Source organism: Arachis ipaensis, chromosome B8 (assembly GCF_059453495.1).
Source record: "Arachis ipaensis isolate K30076 ecotype BB chromosome B8, ASM5945349v1, whole genome shotgun sequence".
In the NCBI taxonomy this organism is placed as follows: Eukaryota; Viridiplantae; Streptophyta; class Magnoliopsida; order Fabales; family Fabaceae; genus Arachis; species Arachis ipaensis.
Window position 1 is genome coordinate 87,376,430 of NC_142443.1, and position 22,067 is coordinate 87,398,496.

The window sequence follows — 22,067 nt, forward strand, 5'->3', positions numbered from 1 at the left end:
CTATGTGGGAAACCAACAAAGGCAATCATATGATCCACATTCCAACACTTACAAACCAGGATGGAAAAACCACCCAAACTTTGGGTGGGGGAACCAACAAACCCAACCACAAAACCACAAACCTTACAACCATAACCAACATAACAATTCCACATACCAAAACTCCAACCAAAGATCATACCAAGCCACACAAAATACTTACTCCCAACCATCATATCATGGCCAAAATAATCAACCTACCCAACCTAATCCGAACCAACAATTTCAAGATCAATTAAACAGGATAGAAGGAACGCTTGCAAACATGGGTCAGGACATAAGTGAGTTGAAAAGCTTTAGGGATGATGTGAGATCTACCTTAAGGAACCATGGTGAAAAACTCAAGAGGATGGAGTCTCAAGTAGGAGAGCTATCTCAACAGGCCCCCAAGTCAACTGCAGTGTTCCCTAGTGACACAGAAAAGAATCCTAAAGGGGAACAAAAGGGAGTGAGATGGGAAGAATGCAAGGCCATCACCATATTGAAGGAAGTCTCAGAAGAAGAAAGAATCAGACCCTCAGAACAGGAGCCAGAAATCTTGATGGAAGGTGTGGAAGAAGCTAAGCAGGAAAGTGAAACTGAGCAAGCCAAGGAACTGCAAAAAGGCATGCTGGAAACATACCAACCAAAAGCACCATTTCCTCAGAGGTTAGGAGGAGGTGAAAAAGGGAAAACCTATTCAAGGTTTTTAGAGACATTTAAGTCTCTCCATATCAATATTCCCTTTCTTGAGATTCTCCAGCAGATGCCTACACATATCAAGTATTTAAAGGAATTGCTGAGCAAGAAAAGAGTTTTGAAGGGAGGACGAACTGTAATAATGAACAAAGAATGCAGTGCCCTCATCAAGAAGGACATAGTCTCTAAGAAAACAGACCCAGGAAGTTTTCATATCCCCTGCATCATAGGGGAAACAAAAATTGACAAAGGATTCTGTGATCTAGGAGCTAGCATAAATGTGATGCCTCTGACTCTTATGAAGAGGCTACAACTGAATGAGGTGATATCCACTGATGTAATCATACAACTGGCTGACAAAACTCAGAAGCAAGCTGAAGGGGTAGTTGAGAATATGCTGGTGAAAGTGGGAAATTATTTCTTCCCCACAGACTTTGTCATTTTGGACATGGAGGAAAGCTACCTACACCCTATCATTCTGGGAAGGCCATTTCTAGCCACTGCTAGAGCGCTCATAGATGTAGAACAAGGAGAGCTAATTTTGAGAATACATGATGAACAGCTCATTTTCAATGTTTTCAAACCTGCATCTGAGCCTGAACCAGAACCTGAAAAGCCTAAGGATGATAGTAGCCATCTGTGTTTGGAGGAAAGCAATCCAGCAGCTGAAATTCTGAAACAGTCCTTGGAAGGCAAACAAGAATTGCAAGAGTCAAAGCCACAAGAATCAATAGAAACAGATCAGAAGGATCCTCCTGGCATAAGGGTCAATGAAGAAATCCTCAAGAGAAAGGGAAAAATTGTAAAGAAATTGCCAAGAGGGTGGAGAAACAAGAAAATTCCCACTGAAGGTTTCTCTCCAGGAGATAAAGTGATATCAAGTCATTATCTGCCAATCCCACCTGGCCTCAAAACCATTCCTTCCCAGCTCCCTCAAGTGTTCACAATCAGAAAAGTTCTTTCTATGGAACATTTAGAAGTCATGAAGGAATCAAATGGGGACGTTTTCATAGTGAGAGGAGAAGACATCAAGCACTACAATCCACCCTAACAAGGGGCAACCGTCAAGCTAATGACGTTAAAGAAGCACTTGTTGGGAGGCAACCCAACCTGAGGTAATACTCCCTTGCTGTTTCTTTTATTTGTTTCAATAAAAAGGTGAAGTAGTTTCTGTGCATTGCAAAGAATTAAGTTTGGTGTTTCACACCAAACAATGAATTCGTGGATCAATAATTCAAAGGGGAATGTGTGACTCTAAGTTTGGTGTTCCACCACACAGATCAACTGAACACAACAACCTTTGAATTATATGAAAGGAACAACCATTCTAAGCAATCACAGGAATGCTTAAAATCCTTAGCAGCAACTTCATTCCAAGGAGAATTCAAGGACTCAAAGAGCAGAGGAGTAAGTAGGAAACTAAGTTTGGTGTTCACACACCAACTTAAGACTCAGACACTTGCCCATACATAGTTGAGCTAACCACTCAAGTGCTTGAGAAGCAAGCAACTTCATCACTCTTTGCAAGAAAGGAAACAAGGATCTGAGAAAGAACATGAAGCAACAACTAGGAGAAGAAGGAGAAATCAAATTGTTTCCTGGCAACAAAGAGAAAACAAGAAATTTCACAAGGTGGTGGTGTTCCTTGACCATTCTTTAAAAGGCAAACAAAATCATGCTTGTTCTGGTTTAAACTGTAATTGTTGAATCTTTCTGGAATGTGAAGTTTCTAGTATGTTTGTCTGTTTATTGCTTTGAATAAAGTGAATGCCTAGATGTTTGGATATAACTTCACCTTCTTAAACAAATGCTTGCCATGCTTGTTCTGTTTCCAAAAATAAAATAAAAGTTTGAACAAAAGTAACTTGGCTCAATTAGTGACAAATCAAGTAGAATTAAGTGGTGGTATGCATGCTTGATTGTTTAGTCAGATCACTGAAAATAGAATGAAGAATTATCATTTTTTGTGTAGAAATTGAAAACTGTCTATGGATCTTGATGAATAAATGTCTTTGGCCATGAAAAAGAAAGAAAAAGAAGAAGAAAAAGCCACTGAAAAAGGGCAACCAAAAAGCAAAAAAATTGAGAAAATAAGCTAGGCACCAATGGTTTGAACTTCTGAGACAAATGCCTGTGGTGTTTATGTATTAAGGATATGCTTGGATGAATAGGTTCTGAGGAGTGTTTCAACACTTGGTAACTTGGGTTAACTAACCCGGGATTATCAACCAAAAGTCCATTATCAAGAGCAACCTAAATACAAAACATTTAGTCACACAAAGAGGTGCTAGGCACCAATGTCTCAAGAAGAAATGTGAACTAAAATGCCTGTAGTGGATATGTGTAGTGCACTGATAAGAAAAAGAAAATGCCAAAGGCTTGTGCAACACATGACACTAAGCAAACAAGGAGCAAAGGAGCTCTAAGAAAAAGAAAAGAAAAACAAAGAAGAGAAAAGTGCCAAGGACATAAGAATAACAAGAGGCCATAGCAGTGTTTGATGGATGCAATGAAAAAGTGATAATCTTACCTGATAAGAATGAAAAAGTGATGCTGCAACTTTCTGCATAAAACCCTTCTGATGAACTTCAAATGCTTGCTAATATAGCCAATGTAATTGCTTTCTGTTTCATACTTTCTTCTCAAATAACTCAGGACTTGCTTAGGGACAAGCAAGTATTAAGTTTGGTGTTGTGATGCCAAGGCATCTTAGGCTAGTTTCACTAGCATTTTCTGTTAGTTTTAGTTGTTTTATGCATTTTCTTGAGCTTAAAGTAACCAAGAATGGTTAAATGAATAACAAAGCAATGAATCATCCAAACAGTATGATTTTGATGCAAATTCCATGAGTTTTTAGTTATATTACTTGAATGCTATGAATGGAAGATTTCTCATGAAATTTTGCAAGACTTTGATGCAATTGTTTGGATGATTTCAGGGAAGAAGAGGCTAGGCAAGGAAGCAACAAAATCAATAAAGGAAGCTTGAATATCACATGTGGAGTTTAAGTTCCAGTTTAAGCTTAAACTGGAGCTTAAACGCCAGAATCATGAAGGCTAAGAAATGCTGGAACTGGCGTTTAACCTCCAGTTTAACCTTAAACTGGAAGTTAAATGCCAGAATGAGAATTTCACCAAGGGAGCATTTCCACGTTTAAGCTCCAGTTTAACCTTAAACTGGAGCTTAAACGTGTTCGACACAAATTCTCACCAAAGAAGCATTTCCACGTTTAACCTCCAGTTTAACCTTAAACTGGAGGTTAAACGCCAGAAGTAAGAAAGGCACCAGGAGCATTCCACGTTTAAGCTCCAGTTTAACCTTAAACTGGAGCTTAAACGTGTTCGACTATTTCTCTCCTCCAGGGTTGCTTTCTCATTTCCACGTTTAAGCTTCAGTTTAACCTTAAACTGAAGCTTAAACGTGTTCGACCCAATTGCTCCTCCAGGGTTGCTTCCTTCATTTCCACGTTTAAGCTTCAGTTTAACCTTAAACTGAAGCTTAAACGTGTTCGACATTTCACACTCCTGGGTTGCTTTCTTCCATTTCCACATTTAAGTTTCAGTTTAACCTTAAACTGAAACTTAAACTTCAACTTAAATGCCACTTTTTGAAAGGGGTTTCTGGGCCAAATATATTGAAGTTTAAGTTAGCATTTGAGCACAAACATTAACTTAAACGTATTATGGTATGAAACCCAATTGAATATCATGGTTTATGGGATTGGGCCTGAAGAATTGATGAGTCTGGAGCTTTAATTTGTTGAGTCTTGTGTCATTACTTGTTTATCACTAAGTTTGCTCAATGAATGTTACAGAATTGGACCACAGCCTCATCAGAATTATGGACCATAAACCCAAAGCAAAAGGAATTCAGGGAAAGGCCTCAAAGCCCAAGAAACACAACAGAAGCTCAATTTAGAAAGTGTATAAATAGGATAGAATTTAAGTTAGTTGGGGATTTTTACACAGAACTTTTGGGGAGAAAAACACGGAGAACTTTGGATCATTTTCTTTTAGTTTTGTAATTGAATTCAGAGCTATGACTCACTAAACCCCTTTCATTGGGTTAGGGAGCTCTATTGTAATTCAATGAATCAATAATAGTTTTATCTTCTTCTTCAATCTTTTCTCTTGAATTTTGTTAGAAAGCTTCTCGATCTAATTCCATTGGGTAGTTGTCTTGGGAAAGAAACTACCCATAATTGGAATCCTTCGGAACCTTGGGAAAGGAATGGAGGATTCATGCTAGAGAAGCTTTCTCACAGTGAATTGGATTGGGGTTTGGATGGATATTGTGACATGTAATCCTACCAAATTGTGGTTTATGAAACTGTGTGGTATAATCAGTGATCGAGCATCATCTCTTCTTATGAACATTTAAACCAAGGGATTGGGAATTTGTTTGTTTTTAGAGAGAATTGGTGAGCCAAGGGATTGGGATCCAATCATATAAGATTGCCAAGCAAAATTCAATGAATGCATTGGTTGAGGAAGGGATAAAAGTTGTTTTGATTCGGAGATCTCAATATCTCCTAACACCCAATGAATTCCCATTTCTGATCTACCACTTTCTCTTTACATTCTGCAATTAAATTCATGCAATCACCCCCATCCCTTTTAATTTCAGCAATTTAGCTTCTCGCTCTTTAATTCATGCAATTTTACATTCCGCAATTCTCATCTAAATCTTGATTCCGCTCAACTAGAACATACTTCTAATCCGAATTGCTCACTCAACCAATCCTTGTGGGATTCGACCTCACTCTATTGTGAGTTTTTACTTGACGATAACCGGTGCACTTGCCGGAAGGAATTTTGCCGATCGTGCAATTTCCTAAATCGTAGCATAACAAGTTTATGCACATCAGTCCAGCATGAGAAAGCATTTCTAGCATGATCTCTTCATTCCTCTTTCAAGGTTCAGAAGAGATCCATGTATGAATAGCTTCTTTTCCAAGATAACTACCCAATTGGATGAAGATCGAAAGCTTTCAAGTAAAATCAAGAGAAAAGAGAGAAGAAGAATAGTGAAAACTAGTATTGATCCATCAAATTACAACAGAGCTCCCTAACCCAATGAAAGGGGTTTAGTTGTTCATAGCTTTGGAAAATGAAAACAAAGATGGAGAATACAAGATGAAACTAGAAGTGCAGAGAAAGTAAAATACAGAGAGTAGTTCTATGCCAAGAGGCTCCCTATAATTTCCAACTCCCAAAATAATTCAAAGCTACTCCTATATATACTACTCTTCTGTTCTTCTAGTTTATTCTTCAAGACTTGGGTATGGGCCTTTGGATCTTGAGTTTGAATCAGTTTTCTTCTTCATTGGGCTTAGCTTTACTTGCAGAGAGAAAGTGTGAAGTGGGCAGAGACTTTTAGCTCAGGAAGTTAGTGGTGTTAACGTTCAGTAAAAATGTGGGTTCGAGAACGTTAGTGACAATCACCTTTTTCACTAACGTTCCTCACCAAAGTTAAGAGCCACGTTAACCTCAACGTTAGTGGCACAAACGTTGCCACTAACGTTTCCACTATGTCCTTTGCACATGTTATTGGGACTCAACTTTCCCAATAACGTTTAGGATTCTCCCCCTTCCCTATGTTAGAATCCACGTTAACTTAGTTAACGTGGCTCTTTTAACGTAGGCTTGCCAACCTTCGAGAACGTTAGTGACACTTACCATTGTCACTAACGTTCCAATGTGCCCCTAATTCTCACGTTAGAGTCCACGTTAACTAGGTTAACGTGGCTTCTAACGTGGCCATGCTAGCCATCTCCAACGTTAGTGACAAAGTTGAGTGTCACTAACGTTGGCTCAACATTCCCTTATCCACGTTAGCTTCCACGTTAACTAAGTTAACATGGGAGTTAACGTGGCTCATGGTGGTATGTGTGGGCTCCTTCCAACGTTAGTGACAATGTTGGGTGTCACTAACGTTGGCGTCACCTCCCTTCTTCACGTTAACTTCCACGTTAACTAAGTTAATGTGGGAGTTAACGTGGCTTATTGGGGCTTGTGTGGGTTCCTTCGAACGTTAGTGACAATGTTTGGTATCACTAATGTTGTCGACCACCTTGTTTCCTCACGTTAGCTTCCACGTTAACTAGGTTAACGTGGCTTAATGTGACTTGGCCAACGTTAGTGATAATGTTGAATGTCACTAACGTTGACTTCCCCCCTTTCTTCTTAACGTTAGAGGCCACGTTAACTAAGTTAACGTGGTGACTAATGTGGCCACTTATGAGCTTGGTCCAACGTTAGTGATAATGATAAGTGTCACTAACGTTGGCTCCATTTCCTTTCTTCCACGTTAGAGTTTACGTTAACTTAGTTAACGTGACTCTTAACGTGGGCAATGATGGCTTCGAGAGCGTTATTGGCAATGACTTTTCTTATTAACTTTGCAAGTTACTCCCATTCCACGTTAGTGTCAACGTTAGTGTAACTAACTTTGCCACTAATGTGGTTCTTCTTTACTTCCTTTGTCCTGAAATCAAGCAATAAAGTGTATCAAAGTTCTAGTCCAAGTCATGGGAAATGCAACATTCAATTTGTCCTTAAATTCATGCAAAATCCTCATGAAATCATGTAAAGTGCACAATGTATGCTTGAATCAAGATGTAAGTGAATATGTACCCAAAACTAGCTTATTTCCTAAGGAAATGCATGAAACTACCCTAAAAACAGTAAAAAAAAGGTCAGTGAAACTGGCCAAAATTCCCTGGCATCAACAAGCCACCTTGAGAGGAGCTCCCCATAAGTCCAACTTAAGGACAATAAACAAAAGTGCTAGGTGGGAGACACCCCACCATGGTAAAATTTTTTCATTTTCTCTTTTGTAAATATTGGCCAAAGTAGTTTAATTTCATGTTTTGATTGATTTTTGTTGAGTTTATTTGGTAGTTTGGTATGTTAAATAAGGTTTTATAGTATTTGGGTAGCTGTTTAGAGGTTTCGAAGGTTTGGTTTGGTGCAAAAACAAAGAAAAATTTTTGAAAAAAAAAAGAACCATCCACGCGTACGTGATAAACCCCATTTGTAGGGTTTATCTTGTGCTTGATTTAGGGAATTTTATAACCTTTTAACCCACATTTACCCAATGAAATAGTATGGTTTTATAACTTCTCCTTTAATTGTGCTTAAGTGTGAAAACATGCTTTCTAGGTCCTTAATTAGCTAAATTCAATTCACCCTTGATTCCACTAGATGCCTTAATTTGTTTGTTAAGTGATTTCAGGTTGAAAAGGGCTAGGCATGAATCAAAGGAGTGAAGAGGAAAGCATGCAAAGTGGAGAACACATGAAAAAGCCAAAGATTTGGATATCTTCATCCACGCGCACGCGCACTGTACGCGCACGCGTGGATTGCGAAAACGCAAGGGGCAGAATTAGTCAAGCTAAGCAATAGAGATTGTTTAGTGCAGAATTCTAAATTTACAGAAATGTAATTGACTTAAAAGTAAAAGAAAGCAACAAAGTGCAGAAGAGTAAATTACAAGAATGTAAAGTGCTGCAAGATAAATGACTGAATAGTAAATGGAGAATGGGTAATAACAGAAATTAAAGAAAGCTATAAAGAATAGGGAAGATAAGAATAAGGGAAATTAATTGGGATTAGGAGATGTTGCTCTCCTTGTATTAAATCTAGATCATCTCATCTTCAATCATGCAACTCATTGACCTCTTGTCAATCATGATTGATTGAACCCCAATCCCTTGGTGATTCAATCTCTTAGATCTTGATAATCAGCCAATTCCTTGGTCTAATTGCTTATGAAGAGAGATAAGCTTGGTCCCTGATTATACCACACATCCTCATAGATCCAATTAGTTGGTGGATTATATGTCACCATATCCAATCCCAAAACCCATATCTCCTCAAGTGTGAGAATGGATTTCAAGTATGGTTTCATGTTTCCTTTTCCAAGGTTTCCATGAAAACCATTTTTCATTCAACCTCTTTCCCAAGATTATTGAACACTAGCATGAAGAACAAAATTCCCTCTAGCAAATCAAAGAGAAAATGAAGAGAAGAAGAAATTCACTATCATTAATCCATCAAGTATAACAGAGCTCCCTCTCCTAATAAGAGGGAATTTAGCTACTAATAGCTTAAAAAAAAGTACAAGAGATGGAAGAGATGAAGTGAAGTCAAAACTAAAAACCCTAAACTAACTCTTCAATCCACCCAACCCCCTTTTCAGTACTTCTAGGGGGTATATATACTACTTCCTATCACTAGAATTAAAAAGTACAAAAGAGAAAAGAAAATTACAACTAAAAAGAGAAAGGAAAAACTCATAAAATGAACCATGTGCCTGTTGTGTGACTGGCGTTTGAGTGGCGTGCCACACCTAGCTCCTCAGCTTGGCTGGGCGCGCCACGCCTAGCTTCTAAGTTGCATGCCACCTTCACCTAACTAACCTGGCGTGCCATGCCTTTGAGTCCAAGTGGCACACCCAGGGTCTTTCCTCTGCTCAGCTAGCCTGGCGTGCCACGCCTTCAAACTCAAGTGGAACGCCCAAGGGTCTTTCCTTTGCCCAGCTTCTCTGGAATCTTGAACTGGCGTGCCATGCCCGTGTTTGGCATGCCACGCCATTGTAAGCACTTCATCCTTGTTCTCTAGAAAATAATATTGGCATGCCATGCCTAGTAGTTGGCGTGCCACGCCTTTGATAGGGCTTCATCCTTCTTCTCTGGAAAACAACACTGGCATGCCACGCCTAGTAGTTATAATGGAGCTGGCGTGCCACGCCCCTTTATGGTCTTCAAAAAGTGCTCTTTGAAAAGTGTAGTTGGCATGCCATGCCTGGCCCTGGCATGCCATGCCCATAGTAGAGCTCCAATGATGCCTCTCTCGAAAACATAGTTGGAGTGCCATGCCCATAGTAAAGCATCAAGGGTCTTCTTCTGGAAAGTATAGTTGGCGTGCCACGCTGGCCCTGGCATGCCACGCCCATTGTAATTCTTTCACTTTGCTTCTCTGGAATTGTCAACTAGCGTGCCACGCTCCTTTGCTGGCATGCCACGCCCATTGAATTTGCTGGCGTTTGTACCAAGTGACATGCCCAGCACACACGCCCAGCACACTCTTCTTGTTTCCTTCTTCTTTTGTTGCTCTTTTCACCTGGAATTCAAACAAAACTCATTTCAAAGCAATGTACCATAATATTCATCATTTAACTCATGAAATTGCATTGATTGAATGAGATTAAAATCTTTTTATGGCCCTTTTAGATATGAGAAAGAGGTAGACGATGCAAGTCATCACAACACCAAACTTAAGCTTTGCTTGTCCCCAAGCAAATCGATGTGAATTATTCTTAATGGATTGAGACTGGACCCTTATAAGAATATGTCCTCAATTAAAGATAAAAGCTAAGTATCAACTCATGCATGATCCTTATTATGTCTATACCACAATGAACTCTTAACCTTTGAGGATTCTTTTTAAGTGCTAGCCTTTAGATCCCTTTCTATTGATTGTCACCTTGAAGTAGTAAGAATTGTTCTTGTTTTTCTTTTGATTGTTCTTTTCTTTTCACTTCCCTTTTATTGCTATTTGATTGACCACGACTCTAAGTGTTTTGTCTCAAGACGACCCTTTAGATTAAGCTTTCAATTAGCACTCCCACACCAGTTGGTTTTAGGGTACTAGGTGTTAAAACACCCTTAAAAATTTACTTTCTCAAGTCTCTCTTCTTGACACATCTTCACCACAAGCATATACTAGGATCTTGGCTCTTTGAGCTAGTTGTTTCTTTCTTTAAATCCTGGTATTTAAAGCTCAGAGCCTTGGGTCTTTTGCTTACTACTTCTTGGTTCTATGGATATTCAAGGGTCATACTTATCATTTACTTGTTTAATCCTTTATGTCTAATTGTTCATCATGGTCTGCACATTTCCAGAATTTCATTCATGATTACACACTTTGTTCCTCATCTTTTAATTTTGGATTACCTCACTTGGGTCTTAGTCTCTTTCTCTTACTTTTGCAACAATTCATCATTGGTTTTTATGGAAACATACTACTTTTATTATTGATGTGATGAAACTTGACAAACAAAGCATTTTCTTTCTCAAACATAAACATAAAGGACTCATAAAAAGACTTTAAAACATAAGAAACCAAACAACAACTAACTATTAATGCAAACTCTCAAGTAAAGATTCAGAAATGATATTTTTAACCATAAGACTCAACAACCTTGTGTCTTGGAGCAGCTTCACTGCATAGGCCCTTTCCTTTTATCCTTTTTCTTGGAGGAAGATTCATCACCATCCTTCTTCTTGGAGGCTCCTTCTTGCGCAGGGGTGTCTCTTGGCTTCCAAAAGCCTAGCCTCCTTGATGGGATATTTTTGTGGAAGAAACGAATTTCTCCAAAACACCCAAATCTAACCGGCAAGTGCACCGGGTCGCATCAAGTAATAATAACTCATGGGAGTGAGGTCGATCCCACAGGGATTGAAGGATTGAGCAATTTTAGTTTAGTGGTTGATTTAGTCAAGCGAATCAAGATTTGGTTGAGAGATTTGTGATTTGCAGAATTTAAATTGCATAGAAAGTAAAGGAAATGGGTGAATTACATGAAATTAAAGAGAACTGGAATTTAAAGTGCTAAATCTTAAAGAGCAAGAAATTAAATGGCAGAAACTTAGAACGCAAGAAATGTAAATTGCAGAATCTTAAAGTGCAAGAAATGTAAATGGCTTGAATTGTAAAGGGAATTGGGAGTTGGATTTGCAGAAATTAAACAAGGAAAAGTAAATTGCAACAAACAGAGAAGTAAAGGATGTCTTGAATCGAACCGGATCTTAAAAACAGAATTGTAAATGAGCATGAAAACAGTAAACAGGGAATGGGAAATGGGAAATGGGAAATCCGGATCTCAGGACCCAAGAGACTAGAAAACCAAGTCTAGATCTCAATGCCTTCCTAGATCCAACAAGAACAATTGCAAAGAAATTGTAAATTGCAAAGAAAGTAGATGAAGAAGCAATTAACCAAAACTGAAATCCAATTAAGCAGAGAATTAAACAAGATCCCAAGGTGAGATTGAAACAGAAGTTCTTCAATTCTCCACCCAAGATCCGAAGCAAGAAAATTAAAGAGTGCTGGGCAAGAATAAGGAAGAAGAGATATCAATTCTCCTCCCCAATTCTCTTGAATTAAAACAACAATGCTAGAATGTAAAAGTGAATTCCCAATCAAACCAGAAAAGAAAGCTCTATATGAAAACTAAAAAGGGAAGCTCTATAAAAACTTAAATCCTATGCTATTTATACACTTTCTTCAAATGGTCTTCAAGCCTTCAATTGGGCCTTTGCTCTTGATGGAATTGGGTTAATAGAGGCCTTGGTTGATTGCTCTTGGAGTTTGGAGAAGAACCGAATTGAATCGGGTTGGAATCATGAAAGCTTGAGTAAAAGTTGGAGTAAAAGTTTGAGGCTAACTTTTACTCCAACTTTTCACATCAGCCACCCTAACTTTTGCTCCAACGTTGGCCTCCCCTTGCACACTCATGGCGCCAACGTTAGCCAAAAAGTTAGAGGCTAACGTTGGCACAAACTTTTGCTCTCCAGGGTGTGTTTTTCATGTGCCAACGTTAACCAAAAAGTTAGGGGCTAACGTTGGCGTAAACTTTTGGTCTCCAGGGTGTTGATTTGTGATGCCAAAAGTTAGCCAAAAAGTTTGAGGCTAACTTTTGCTCCAGCTTTTTGCCCAAAAGTTAGCCAAAAAGTTTGAGGCTAACTTTTGCTCCAACTTTTTGCCCAAAAGTTAGCACAAAAGTTTGAGCTAAAGTTTGAGGCAAACTTTTGCTCAAACTTTTTGTCCTCTCTTCCTCCTAACCATTCCTTCTTGCTTCAACCTTTCTCCAAGCTTTCTTCACCTATCATTAATCAACCAAACACATCAAAGCTATGCTCAAAATCATGAGATATTCATTCTTTCATAATATGTGACAATTATAGCATAAAACCTCATGAAATTGCATTAATTCATACATAGTTGATTAAATCAAAGGAAACATGAAAATCTACCCAATTGGCTTGCTTATGGCTCAAGAAAGTGCATAATTCAATTGAAAACTAAAGAAAAAGACTAGTGAAACTAGGCTAAGATGACTTGTCATCACTCCTCATATAAACTCTTTCATCCTCTTTGTGCTTGGCTAGTATCTCTTCTTGCCTAGCACTCAATTCCTCCATTTCTTGCATGAATATTGGATAGCCTGGGTTCAAGGCAGCCACAACATTACACAAGTGATTCAGCTTTGCTTGTGTGTTTATATTATACTGCCTCTTTGAAGTGGTTCTAGCCTTATAGAGATGCCTAAATTCAGCAAGGTTCCTCTGTTGCACTCGATTTTACTCCATGATTGTGTTGAGGCTACCCTGCATCTTTCCCCAGTGGAATTATCCTTGTTGCTCCTTCATATACTCCATACTCCCTTGGAGTTGCTGAATACTTTCTTGCATTTGGTCCCATTGCTTTTGTTGCTCCCTTATTTGAGTCACATCCTCTTTCAGATGGTTGATATCTCCTTGCATTTGGTGAATATTTCCTTGCATCTCCTCCCAGTTGAAACCTTCAGGGAATTGTGGAAATGGTGTTGGAAGTGGTAGATATGGTGGTTGAACAAAAGCCTCTTCATGTTGTGGTGGACCTTATGCCCTTGGCACATGAGCCCTGTGCTCCCTTGCTCTCTGTAATGGGTTGATGGCCACCACGTTCTCCATCTTTTTGGCTGTGATTGGGTTGTCCTGCTCCACCAATGTTTCATCAATTACTTTCTCCAGTCCAGCCTCATTACAAAGCTTCTGAATGATGCTTAGGAATGCAAGTCTTGTGCTGTCCTTTGTGCTCTTCAATACCCTATGAATGTTGTTGGCAATCATCTCCCCCACATTGACATTTTCCCTTTTCATGATGCTGTAGATGAGTACAACTCTTTCCAAACTGACCTCCGAAATGTTGGAGGTGGGGTTAAGGGATCTCCTCAAAAAGTCTAGCCACCCTCTAGTTTGGGGGCACAGGTCTCTTCTCCTTAGTTGATTTGGCATTCCATCTTTGTCATTGATCCATTGTACATTGAGGACACAAATTTCGTTCAGAATCTCGTCAAATCCAGGAACAAGTTGCTTCACTCTCTCATCATAGCTCTGGGTAGAGCTTGTTCGCTTCACCATCAGCATCTTGTTTATGTTGGAAGGGCTATAGTTGATACCCTTCCCCCTCACAGAGCTTTGATAATTGATGAGTATTTTGGTGAAAAATAAATTTCTCCCAAAACACACAAATCTAACCGGCAAGTGCACCGGGTCGCATCAAGTAATAAAAACTCACGGGAGTGAGGTCGATCCCACAGGGATTGAAGGATTGAGCAATTTTAGTTTAGTGGTTAATTTAGTCAAGCGAATCAAGATTTGATTGAGTGTTTTGTGATGTGCAGAAATTAAATTGCATGGAAGTAAAGAGAACAGGGAATTAAAGTGCTGAATCTTAAAGAACAAGAAATTAAATAGCAGAAACTTAGAGTGCAAGAAATGTAAATTGCGGAATCTTAAAGTGCAAGGAATGTAAATTGCTTGAAATGTAAAGGGGATTGGGACGTGGATTTGCAGAAATTAAACAAGGAAAAGTTAAATTGCATCTAACAGAAGAGTAAAAGGGAATTGGGATTGGATCGGATCTTATAGCAGAAAAGTAAATGAACATGGAAAGCAAGAAACAGAATGTAAATTGGAGATTTGGATCTCAGGACCCAGAGACTAGAAAACTAAGTCTAGATCTCAATGCCTTCCTAGATCCAATAAGAACAATTTCAAGGGAATTGTAGATTGCAAAGAGAATAGATGAAGAGCAATTAACCGGAAATTAAATTCAATTAACAGTAAAGAAACAGAGAGATCCAAGGTTGAGATTGAAACAGAATTTCTTCAATTCTCCAACCCAAAATCCAAGACAATGGTAATTGAAATTTAAAGCAATAAAACTGAGAGGAAGAGAAGTGAATTCTCCTTCCCCAAGACAAAGAAATTAAAGTTCACTCAATATCAAAAGCTCTCCGAAAACTATTATGAAAATTCCAAAAGGAAAGCTCTCCGAAGAACTTGAATTCTATCCTATTTATACACTTTCTTCAAATGATCTTCAAGCCTTGAGTTGGGCCTTTGCTCTTGGTGGAATTGGGTTGAAAGAGGCCTTGGTTGATTGCTCTTGAAGTTTGGAGAAGAACCAAAGTGAACCAATTGAACTGGTTTTGAGGTTAGCAAAAGTTGGACCAAAAGTTTGAGCCAAAGTTAGGGGTCTAACTTTGGCTCTAACTTTTCATATCAGCTAGCACAATTTGCTGATATCAACGTTGGTGCCAACGTTAGGGGTCTAACTTTGACCCTAACGTTGGCCTTGCCTAGTGTGCTTGTGGCGCCAACGTTAGCCTCCAAGTTAGGGGTCTAACGTTGGCGCAAACTTTTGCTCCTCTCCCTTGTAATTCATGTGCCAACGTTAGCCTCCAAGTTAGGGGTCTAACGTTGGCGCAAACTTTTGGTGCCCAGGGGAGAAATTCATGTGCCAATGTTAGCCTCAAAGTTAGGGGGCTAACGTTGGCGCAAACTTTTGGTGCCCAGGGGAGAAATTCATGTGCCAACGTTAGCCTCAAAGTTAGGGGGCTAACGTTGGCGCAAACTTTTGAAGCCCAGGGGAGAATTTTCAAGTTCCAACGTTAGCCTCCAAGTTAGGGGGCTAACGTTGGGGCTAACTTTTCAACCAAAAGTTTGTGCAAAAGTTTGATGCTAACTTTAGGTCCAACTTTTTGCTTCCTGGTTCAATTTCACTTATTCCATTGTCCTCTCTTCACTCCTAGCCATTCCTTCTTGCTTCAACCTTTCTCCAAGCTTTCTTCACCTATCATTAATCAACCAAACACATCAAAGCTATGCTCAAAATCATGAGATATTCATTCTTTCATAATATGCAACAAATACAGCATAAAACCTCATGAAATGGCATGGATTCATATATGGTTGATTCAATCAAGGGAAACATGAAAATCTACTCAATTAGCTTGCTTGTAGCTCAAGAAAGTGCATAATTCTAATGAAAACAAAAGAAAAAGACTAGCTAAAATAGGCTAGGATGACTTGTCATCACAACACCAAACTTAAAGCTTGCTTGTCCTCAAGCAAGAAATGAATTATGCTCAGAGATTCTTTCAATTAAGATGGATTGAGGAACACTTGTAAAGTACAGTGAGTGAAGTGATCAAGTAACAGTGGGGTGAACTCTAAATCATATGCTCATGCAAGGGCTTCAGTGCTCACTAGTCCTTACATATTGGGAGTCTTAGGTCTTAGGATTTTCATCCAAATGGTATCATGGAGATCTCTTAATATGTAATCACCTTGAAGCAGCTTATAGTTTCTGTGCTTCGGCCTCGACTCTAAGTGTCATGTCTCAAAGCGGCTCTTTAATTAAGCTTTCAATCAATACTCCTAAACCAGTTGGTTTTAAGGTATTAGGTGTTAAAGCACCCCTAAGGATTTACTTGCTCAAGCCTCTTTCCTTGACACACTTCAACCACAAGCATTTACTAGGATAACAACTCTTTGAGTTTTTGTTTCTTTCTTTCTTTTTCTGCCTAGTAATTGATGCTCAGAGCCTTGGGCCATATTCTTTTTGTCTTTGTATTTTCTTTTCTTTCTTTTGTTTTGTTTGCTGCTTCTTGGATCAATAAATTTTTGATAATCTCCACAATACTTCTTTGAACTTCATGTCCCGCCTATGAGCTCCCATGCAAGTTTTCACAAGCATGCAACCTCAATACATAATCATACAACTAGAACCACCACTTCTCCTAATCTTTTGCTTGCCTCAAAATTGTTTAATTCCTCAATCCTTCTTTTTAAAGAACTTTCATGTGATGCATTTCTTGGAAATTGAGTGCAAACAGGTTTTGAAGATGAGAATGTTGTGAATGATCAAACATCTTGCTTATTGAATTATAAAGAAAGAAATTATACTATGCATGCAGGCACGGGTATATAGAAAGAAGTTATACTATACAGACAGGCAGGGCAATTAAGGATACAATCCAACTTTCAATCACAGCAATATTTGATGTAGAATAATCACTTAACAATACAACCTGTTGGAGTTCAATTGCTTTCCTTCTTCTCATCATCATCATTGCTGGCCTTTATGTTCATCTTTCACCTCTTTGACTGATGATGCTAAACATCTCCAAAAGCTTGTATGATACTCTGCAGTGATATTGAAAGTTGCTTGTTCCCCAAGCACTTGGAAACAATGGTTAATTTTCATGATTTATTTGCGGGCTTTTTGAACTTACTTTGGTGTGGGAACACCAAACTTAGTACCTTGCCAATGGTTAACCATTTGTGATAATTTCTTTTTCTTTTTCAAAAGAGATAGAACTGAAAACTAAGAACAAACAGTAAAATGGTTAACTAGTTCATCCATTACGCTTGAAGCCTACATTATGCAGAAAGTGAGAATGTGTGTTTTAATGGGGTTTTGGTGGACACCAAACTTAGAATCCTTCATTCTCCCTTAGATTGTTTTGGTGTGCAACACCAAACTTAGCTTCTTGCATTATAGATAAAACTAATTAACCTTTTTATTAAAATAGTTATGAACAGAAACTACCTCGGGTTGGGTTGCCTCCCAACAAGCGCTCTTTTATTGTCACTAGCTTGACATCCTTCACTCTGTGCTCATGGAAGTTGAGGCTTCTGTTGCCTTAGGTTTCCTCCTCTTGCTATGGGCTTCCTTCCCTCTATTTCTCTTTCCATAGCCTTCTTATTTTCCTCCATGACTCCCTTCTCTTTCAACACAGCATCCTTTTCATGGCTCTTTGGGTTCAGAGTCCCCTTTTTCTCACCCAATTCAGCAAGGTTTTGCACTAATTGTTCCATCTGCCTTTCAAGTCTTCTGAGTGAAGCCTCCTGGTTCTTGCTTATCATCTCTTGATGCTTCTTTATTTCTTCCCGCTCTATTGCCATCATTTCTTGAATTTTGATGGACCTCCCCATCAGCATTTCTAGAATATAGATCCTTTGAAAGGTTAGAAGTGGTTGTGGCAATTGTGGTGGTTGATGAAGGTCATTTTGAGCGAATGGTGAGGTAGGACGGGGTTGGAAGTGTGTGTGATTGTTGTTGTGGGGGTACGTTTTAAGTTGATTTTTGAAGTTGGAATTGTTGCAGTTGAAGTCCCTTGGTCTTTGGTTTTGGTTATGAGTTCTCCAAGGTGGATTGTACACATCATTCTGAGGCCTGTTCTGGAGCATGCTAGAGTGATTGCTTGGAGCTTGTAGTTGCTCATAGCTTTGTTGCTCATGGTTAATGGCCCCAAAGCTGTGTTCAGCTTGATTACACCCATATGAGCTTTGAGTCAGGTTGTATGTATGTACTACAGCATGTCTCAACTCAGTGATTTTTCTAGCCATCATATCTAATTGTTGTAGAGTCTGCTGATGCATCTGCTTGTTTTGGCGTATTACTGCACGAGCACCTTCAATTTCTTTCTCTAATGGATGCACTTCTGCCTCTTGCTTAACAACTCTTTGTGATGGGTTAAATTTGACTAGGAGTCCATTCATCAGTTCTTCCCATCCGATAATGCTTCCTTGTGGAAAAGCTTCAAACCATTGGGCAACATCATTCATGGCTATGGATAGTTGCTTCGAACTATGGGTTACATTATCATCCAAGGTGGGGGTATTACTCTCATGATTGCTAGAATTTGTTGAGTTCCCTTCCATGATCTGCACAGTCACAACCAATTCAAGTGAAGATAGAGTATATTCAGGCCAGGATATGATTGAAGGATCAGTTGACACAAAGTATCAAATAGTTGGCAAACTTGAGAGAGTAATGAACGAAAACCACTCCTCTCGTTTGTTTTTCAAGCTATGAAAATCATATTCAGCAGGATGAGCCAAGGAAATTTCACTCTATTGCTAGAATGAGGTTTCTATTAGCTCAGGCAAAACTTCAAACAGTTAGTGGGTTAGTCAAAAATTAAAGAAAAAGCGCTTGATCTAGATCACCACCTCACTTAATCATTGTCAATCTATTCAATCCCCGGCAACGGCGCCAAAAACTTGATGAGTATTTTGGTGAAAAATAAATTTCTCCCAAAACACACAAATCTAACCGGCAAGTGCACCGGGTCGCATCAAGTAATAAAAACTCACGGGAGTGAGGTCGATCCCACAGGGATTGAAGGATTGAGCAATTTTAGTTTAGTGGTTAATTTAGTCAAGCGAATCAAGATTTGGTTGAGTGTTTTGTGATGTGCAGAAATTAAATTGCATGGAAGTAAAGAGAATAGGGAATTAAAGTGCTGAATCTTAAAGAACAAGAAATTAAATAGCAGAAACTTAGAGTGCAAGAAATGTAAATTGCGGAATCTTAAAGTGCAAGGAATGTAAATTGCTTGAAATGTAAAGGGGATTGGGACGTGGATTTGCAGAAATTAAACAAGGAAAAGTTAAATTGCATCTAACAGAAGAGTAAAAGGGAATTGGGATTGGATCGGATCTTATAGCAGAAAAGTAAATGAACATGGAAAGCAATAAACAGAATGTAAATTGGAGATTTGGATCTCAGGACCCAGAGACTAGAAAACTAAGTCTAGATCTCAATGCCTTCCTAGATCCAATAAGAACAATTGCAAGGGAATTTTAGATTGCAAAGAGAATAGATGAAGAGCAATTAACCGGAAATGAAATTCAATTAACAGTAAAGAAACAGAGAGATCCAAGGTTGAGATTGAAACAGAATTTCTTCAATTCTCCAACCCAAAATCCAAGACAATGGTAATTGAAATTTAAAGCAATAAAACTGAGAGGAAGAGAAGTGAATTCTCCTTCCCCAAGACAAAGAAATTAAAGTTCACTCAATATCAAAAGCTCTTCGAAAACTATTATGAAAATTCCAAAAGGAAAGCTCTCTGAAGAACTTGAATTCTATCCTATTTATACACTTTCTTCAAATGATCTTCAAGCCTTGAGTTGGGCCTTTGCTCTTGGTGGAATTGGGTTGAAAGAGGCCTTGGTTGATTGCTCTTGAAGTTTGGAGAAGAACCAAAGTGAACCAATTGAACCGGTTTTGAGGTTAGCAAAAGTTGGACCAAAAGTTTGACCCAAAGTTAGAGCTAACTTTGGCTCCAACTTTTCATATCAGCTAGCACAATTTGCTGATATCAACGTTGGTGCCAACGTTAGGGGTCTAACTTTGACCCTAACGTTGGCCTTGCCTAGTGTGCTTGTGGCGCCAACGTTAGCCTCCAAGTTAGGGGTCTAACGTTGGCGCAAACTTTTGCTCCTCTCCCTTGTAATTCATGTGCCAACGTTAGCCTCCAAGTTAGGGGTCTAACGTTGGCGCAAACTTTTGGTGCCCAGGGGAGAAATTCATGTGCCAACCTTAGCCTCAAAGTTAGGGGGCTAACGTTGGCGCAAACTTTTGGTGCCCAGGGGAGAAATTCATGTGCCAACGTTAGCCTCAAAGTTAGGGGGCTAACGTTGGCGCAAACTTTTGAAGCCCAGGGGAGAATTTTCAAGTTCCAACGTTAGCCTCCAAGTTAGGGGGCTAACGTTGGGGCTAACTTTTCAACCAAAAGTTTGTGCAAAAGTTTGATGCTAACTTTAGGTCCAACTTTTTGCTTCCTGGTTCAATTTCACTTATTCCATTGTCCTCTCTTCACTCCTAGCCATTCCTTCTTGCTTCAACCTTTCTCCAAGCTTTCTTCACCTATCATTAATCAACCAAACACATCAAAGCTATGCTCAAAATCATGAGATATTCATTCTTTCATAATATGCAACAAATACAGCATAAAACCTCATGAAATGGCATGAATTCATATATGGTTGATTCAATCAAGGGAAACATGAAAATCTACTCAATTAGCTTGCTTGTAGCTCAAGAAAGTGCATAATTCTAATGAAAACAAAAGAAAAAGACTAGCTAAAATAGGCTAGGATGACTTGTCATCAATAATCATATGGTTTCCCAGGTTGAGGTACAACATTGGCTTAAAACTCCCTTACCAAGCTTTCCACCACCTTCTTTGGTGGGTTGCACAAGAGTGCCCAACCTCTATTGTTGATTTCTATGTTGATCTCCCTATGCTTATCTCTTCCAAGTTGAAAAACAACCTCACGAATGATTTGTCTCTCACTCACCCACCCATAAAACTAATTTTAGTGGAAGAATGAGAGGAATTTGAATTCGTTAAAGCTTGATGAGCTAGAGCCAGCTTCTTTGGTTTTTCTTTTATTTAATGAAGTGGCTTTTGGTGGTGCCATTTGGGTGAGAAGGGAAGGTTTAAAAGGTTGATGGAGAGTGGTTAAAAGAGGAGAAAGAAGGAAGCAAAGCAAAGGTTTGCTCAACAACAAACTTAGGACTTGATTGTCCCAATCAAGAGGGCAAGAAAGAGTGAGAAAGAGGGAAAGCAAGGAGTATAGAAGGGGGTTTCGGTTGTGAGTAGTAAGGATTATAGTGTGGGAAAAGATGGAAAGGTGAGTGGGATTTATAGGGGTGAGAAGAGAGGTCTGGAAGGTGGGAATTGGAATAAAAAAATTGAATGTTTTCCCACTTGGGGGTGGCGCCCAGCGTGGAAAGAGGTGCTAACCCCTATCTCTTTAGCTTTCTTCAGGTGTTTGAGTTCCAAAGTGTGAGTACACTTTGACTCCTTGACTTAATGAGCTATCAATGTCATGTGGGCCCCACTTCTTTGCTGAAAATCCAATTTTTGAAACCCCCTATTAGTAATCAAAACAAATTGCTTCATATTCTTCCAGTTAAATGGCATTTAATGGCTGTCTTTTGGACACCAAACTTAGATTCACTGCATGTAGTAAATTGGTTTTCATGATTAGACTTTATTATGTACATTATGAGTGGAATAAATTCAATTCTTTCACACTCTTCCACTTCCAATCCATATGTACACAATAAAGTGGTCATTTATGTACCCACACATTTACTAATTGCTTCCAAACATGAATCAAATGGGCTGTACGTATGACTCTCTTATGATGGAGGCCATACCAAACTTAATTTTGGGCTTACTTCCAAGATTAATCCAATTGTTTTGATGTAAGCTCAAATTAAATAGGTTAGTGGCCACACCAAACTTAGCTCTTTAGCTAGTTTCTCAGCCCAATTAATCAACCTCAAATAATGTAGTATGCAACTTTACAAATCCAGTAAATTAGAAAAAACCTTTGAAATTTAAAGCAAGGGAACTATCACTAATCAACTACAAATGAACTAAAAATTAAACAATCTAAGTAACTAAACATAAACTACTCTAGAAAGCAG

At 38.9% G+C, this 22,067-nt stretch overlaps 1 protein-coding gene across 1 annotated transcript in view; it reads left to right on the forward strand.

Moving 5' to 3' along the window:
* LOC148548726 (uncharacterized) overlaps positions 1–13,355 on the forward strand; it is a 94,345-nt gene extending 80,990 nt beyond the window's left edge. The window contains exon 3 of the mRNA XM_088495654.1: positions 13,299–13,355. Within this exon, the coding sequence (XP_088351780.1) occupies positions 13,299–13,355 (57 nt within the window). The remainder of the gene's footprint in view (positions 1–13,298) is intronic.
* Positions 13,356–22,067: the final 8,712 nt, after the last annotated feature.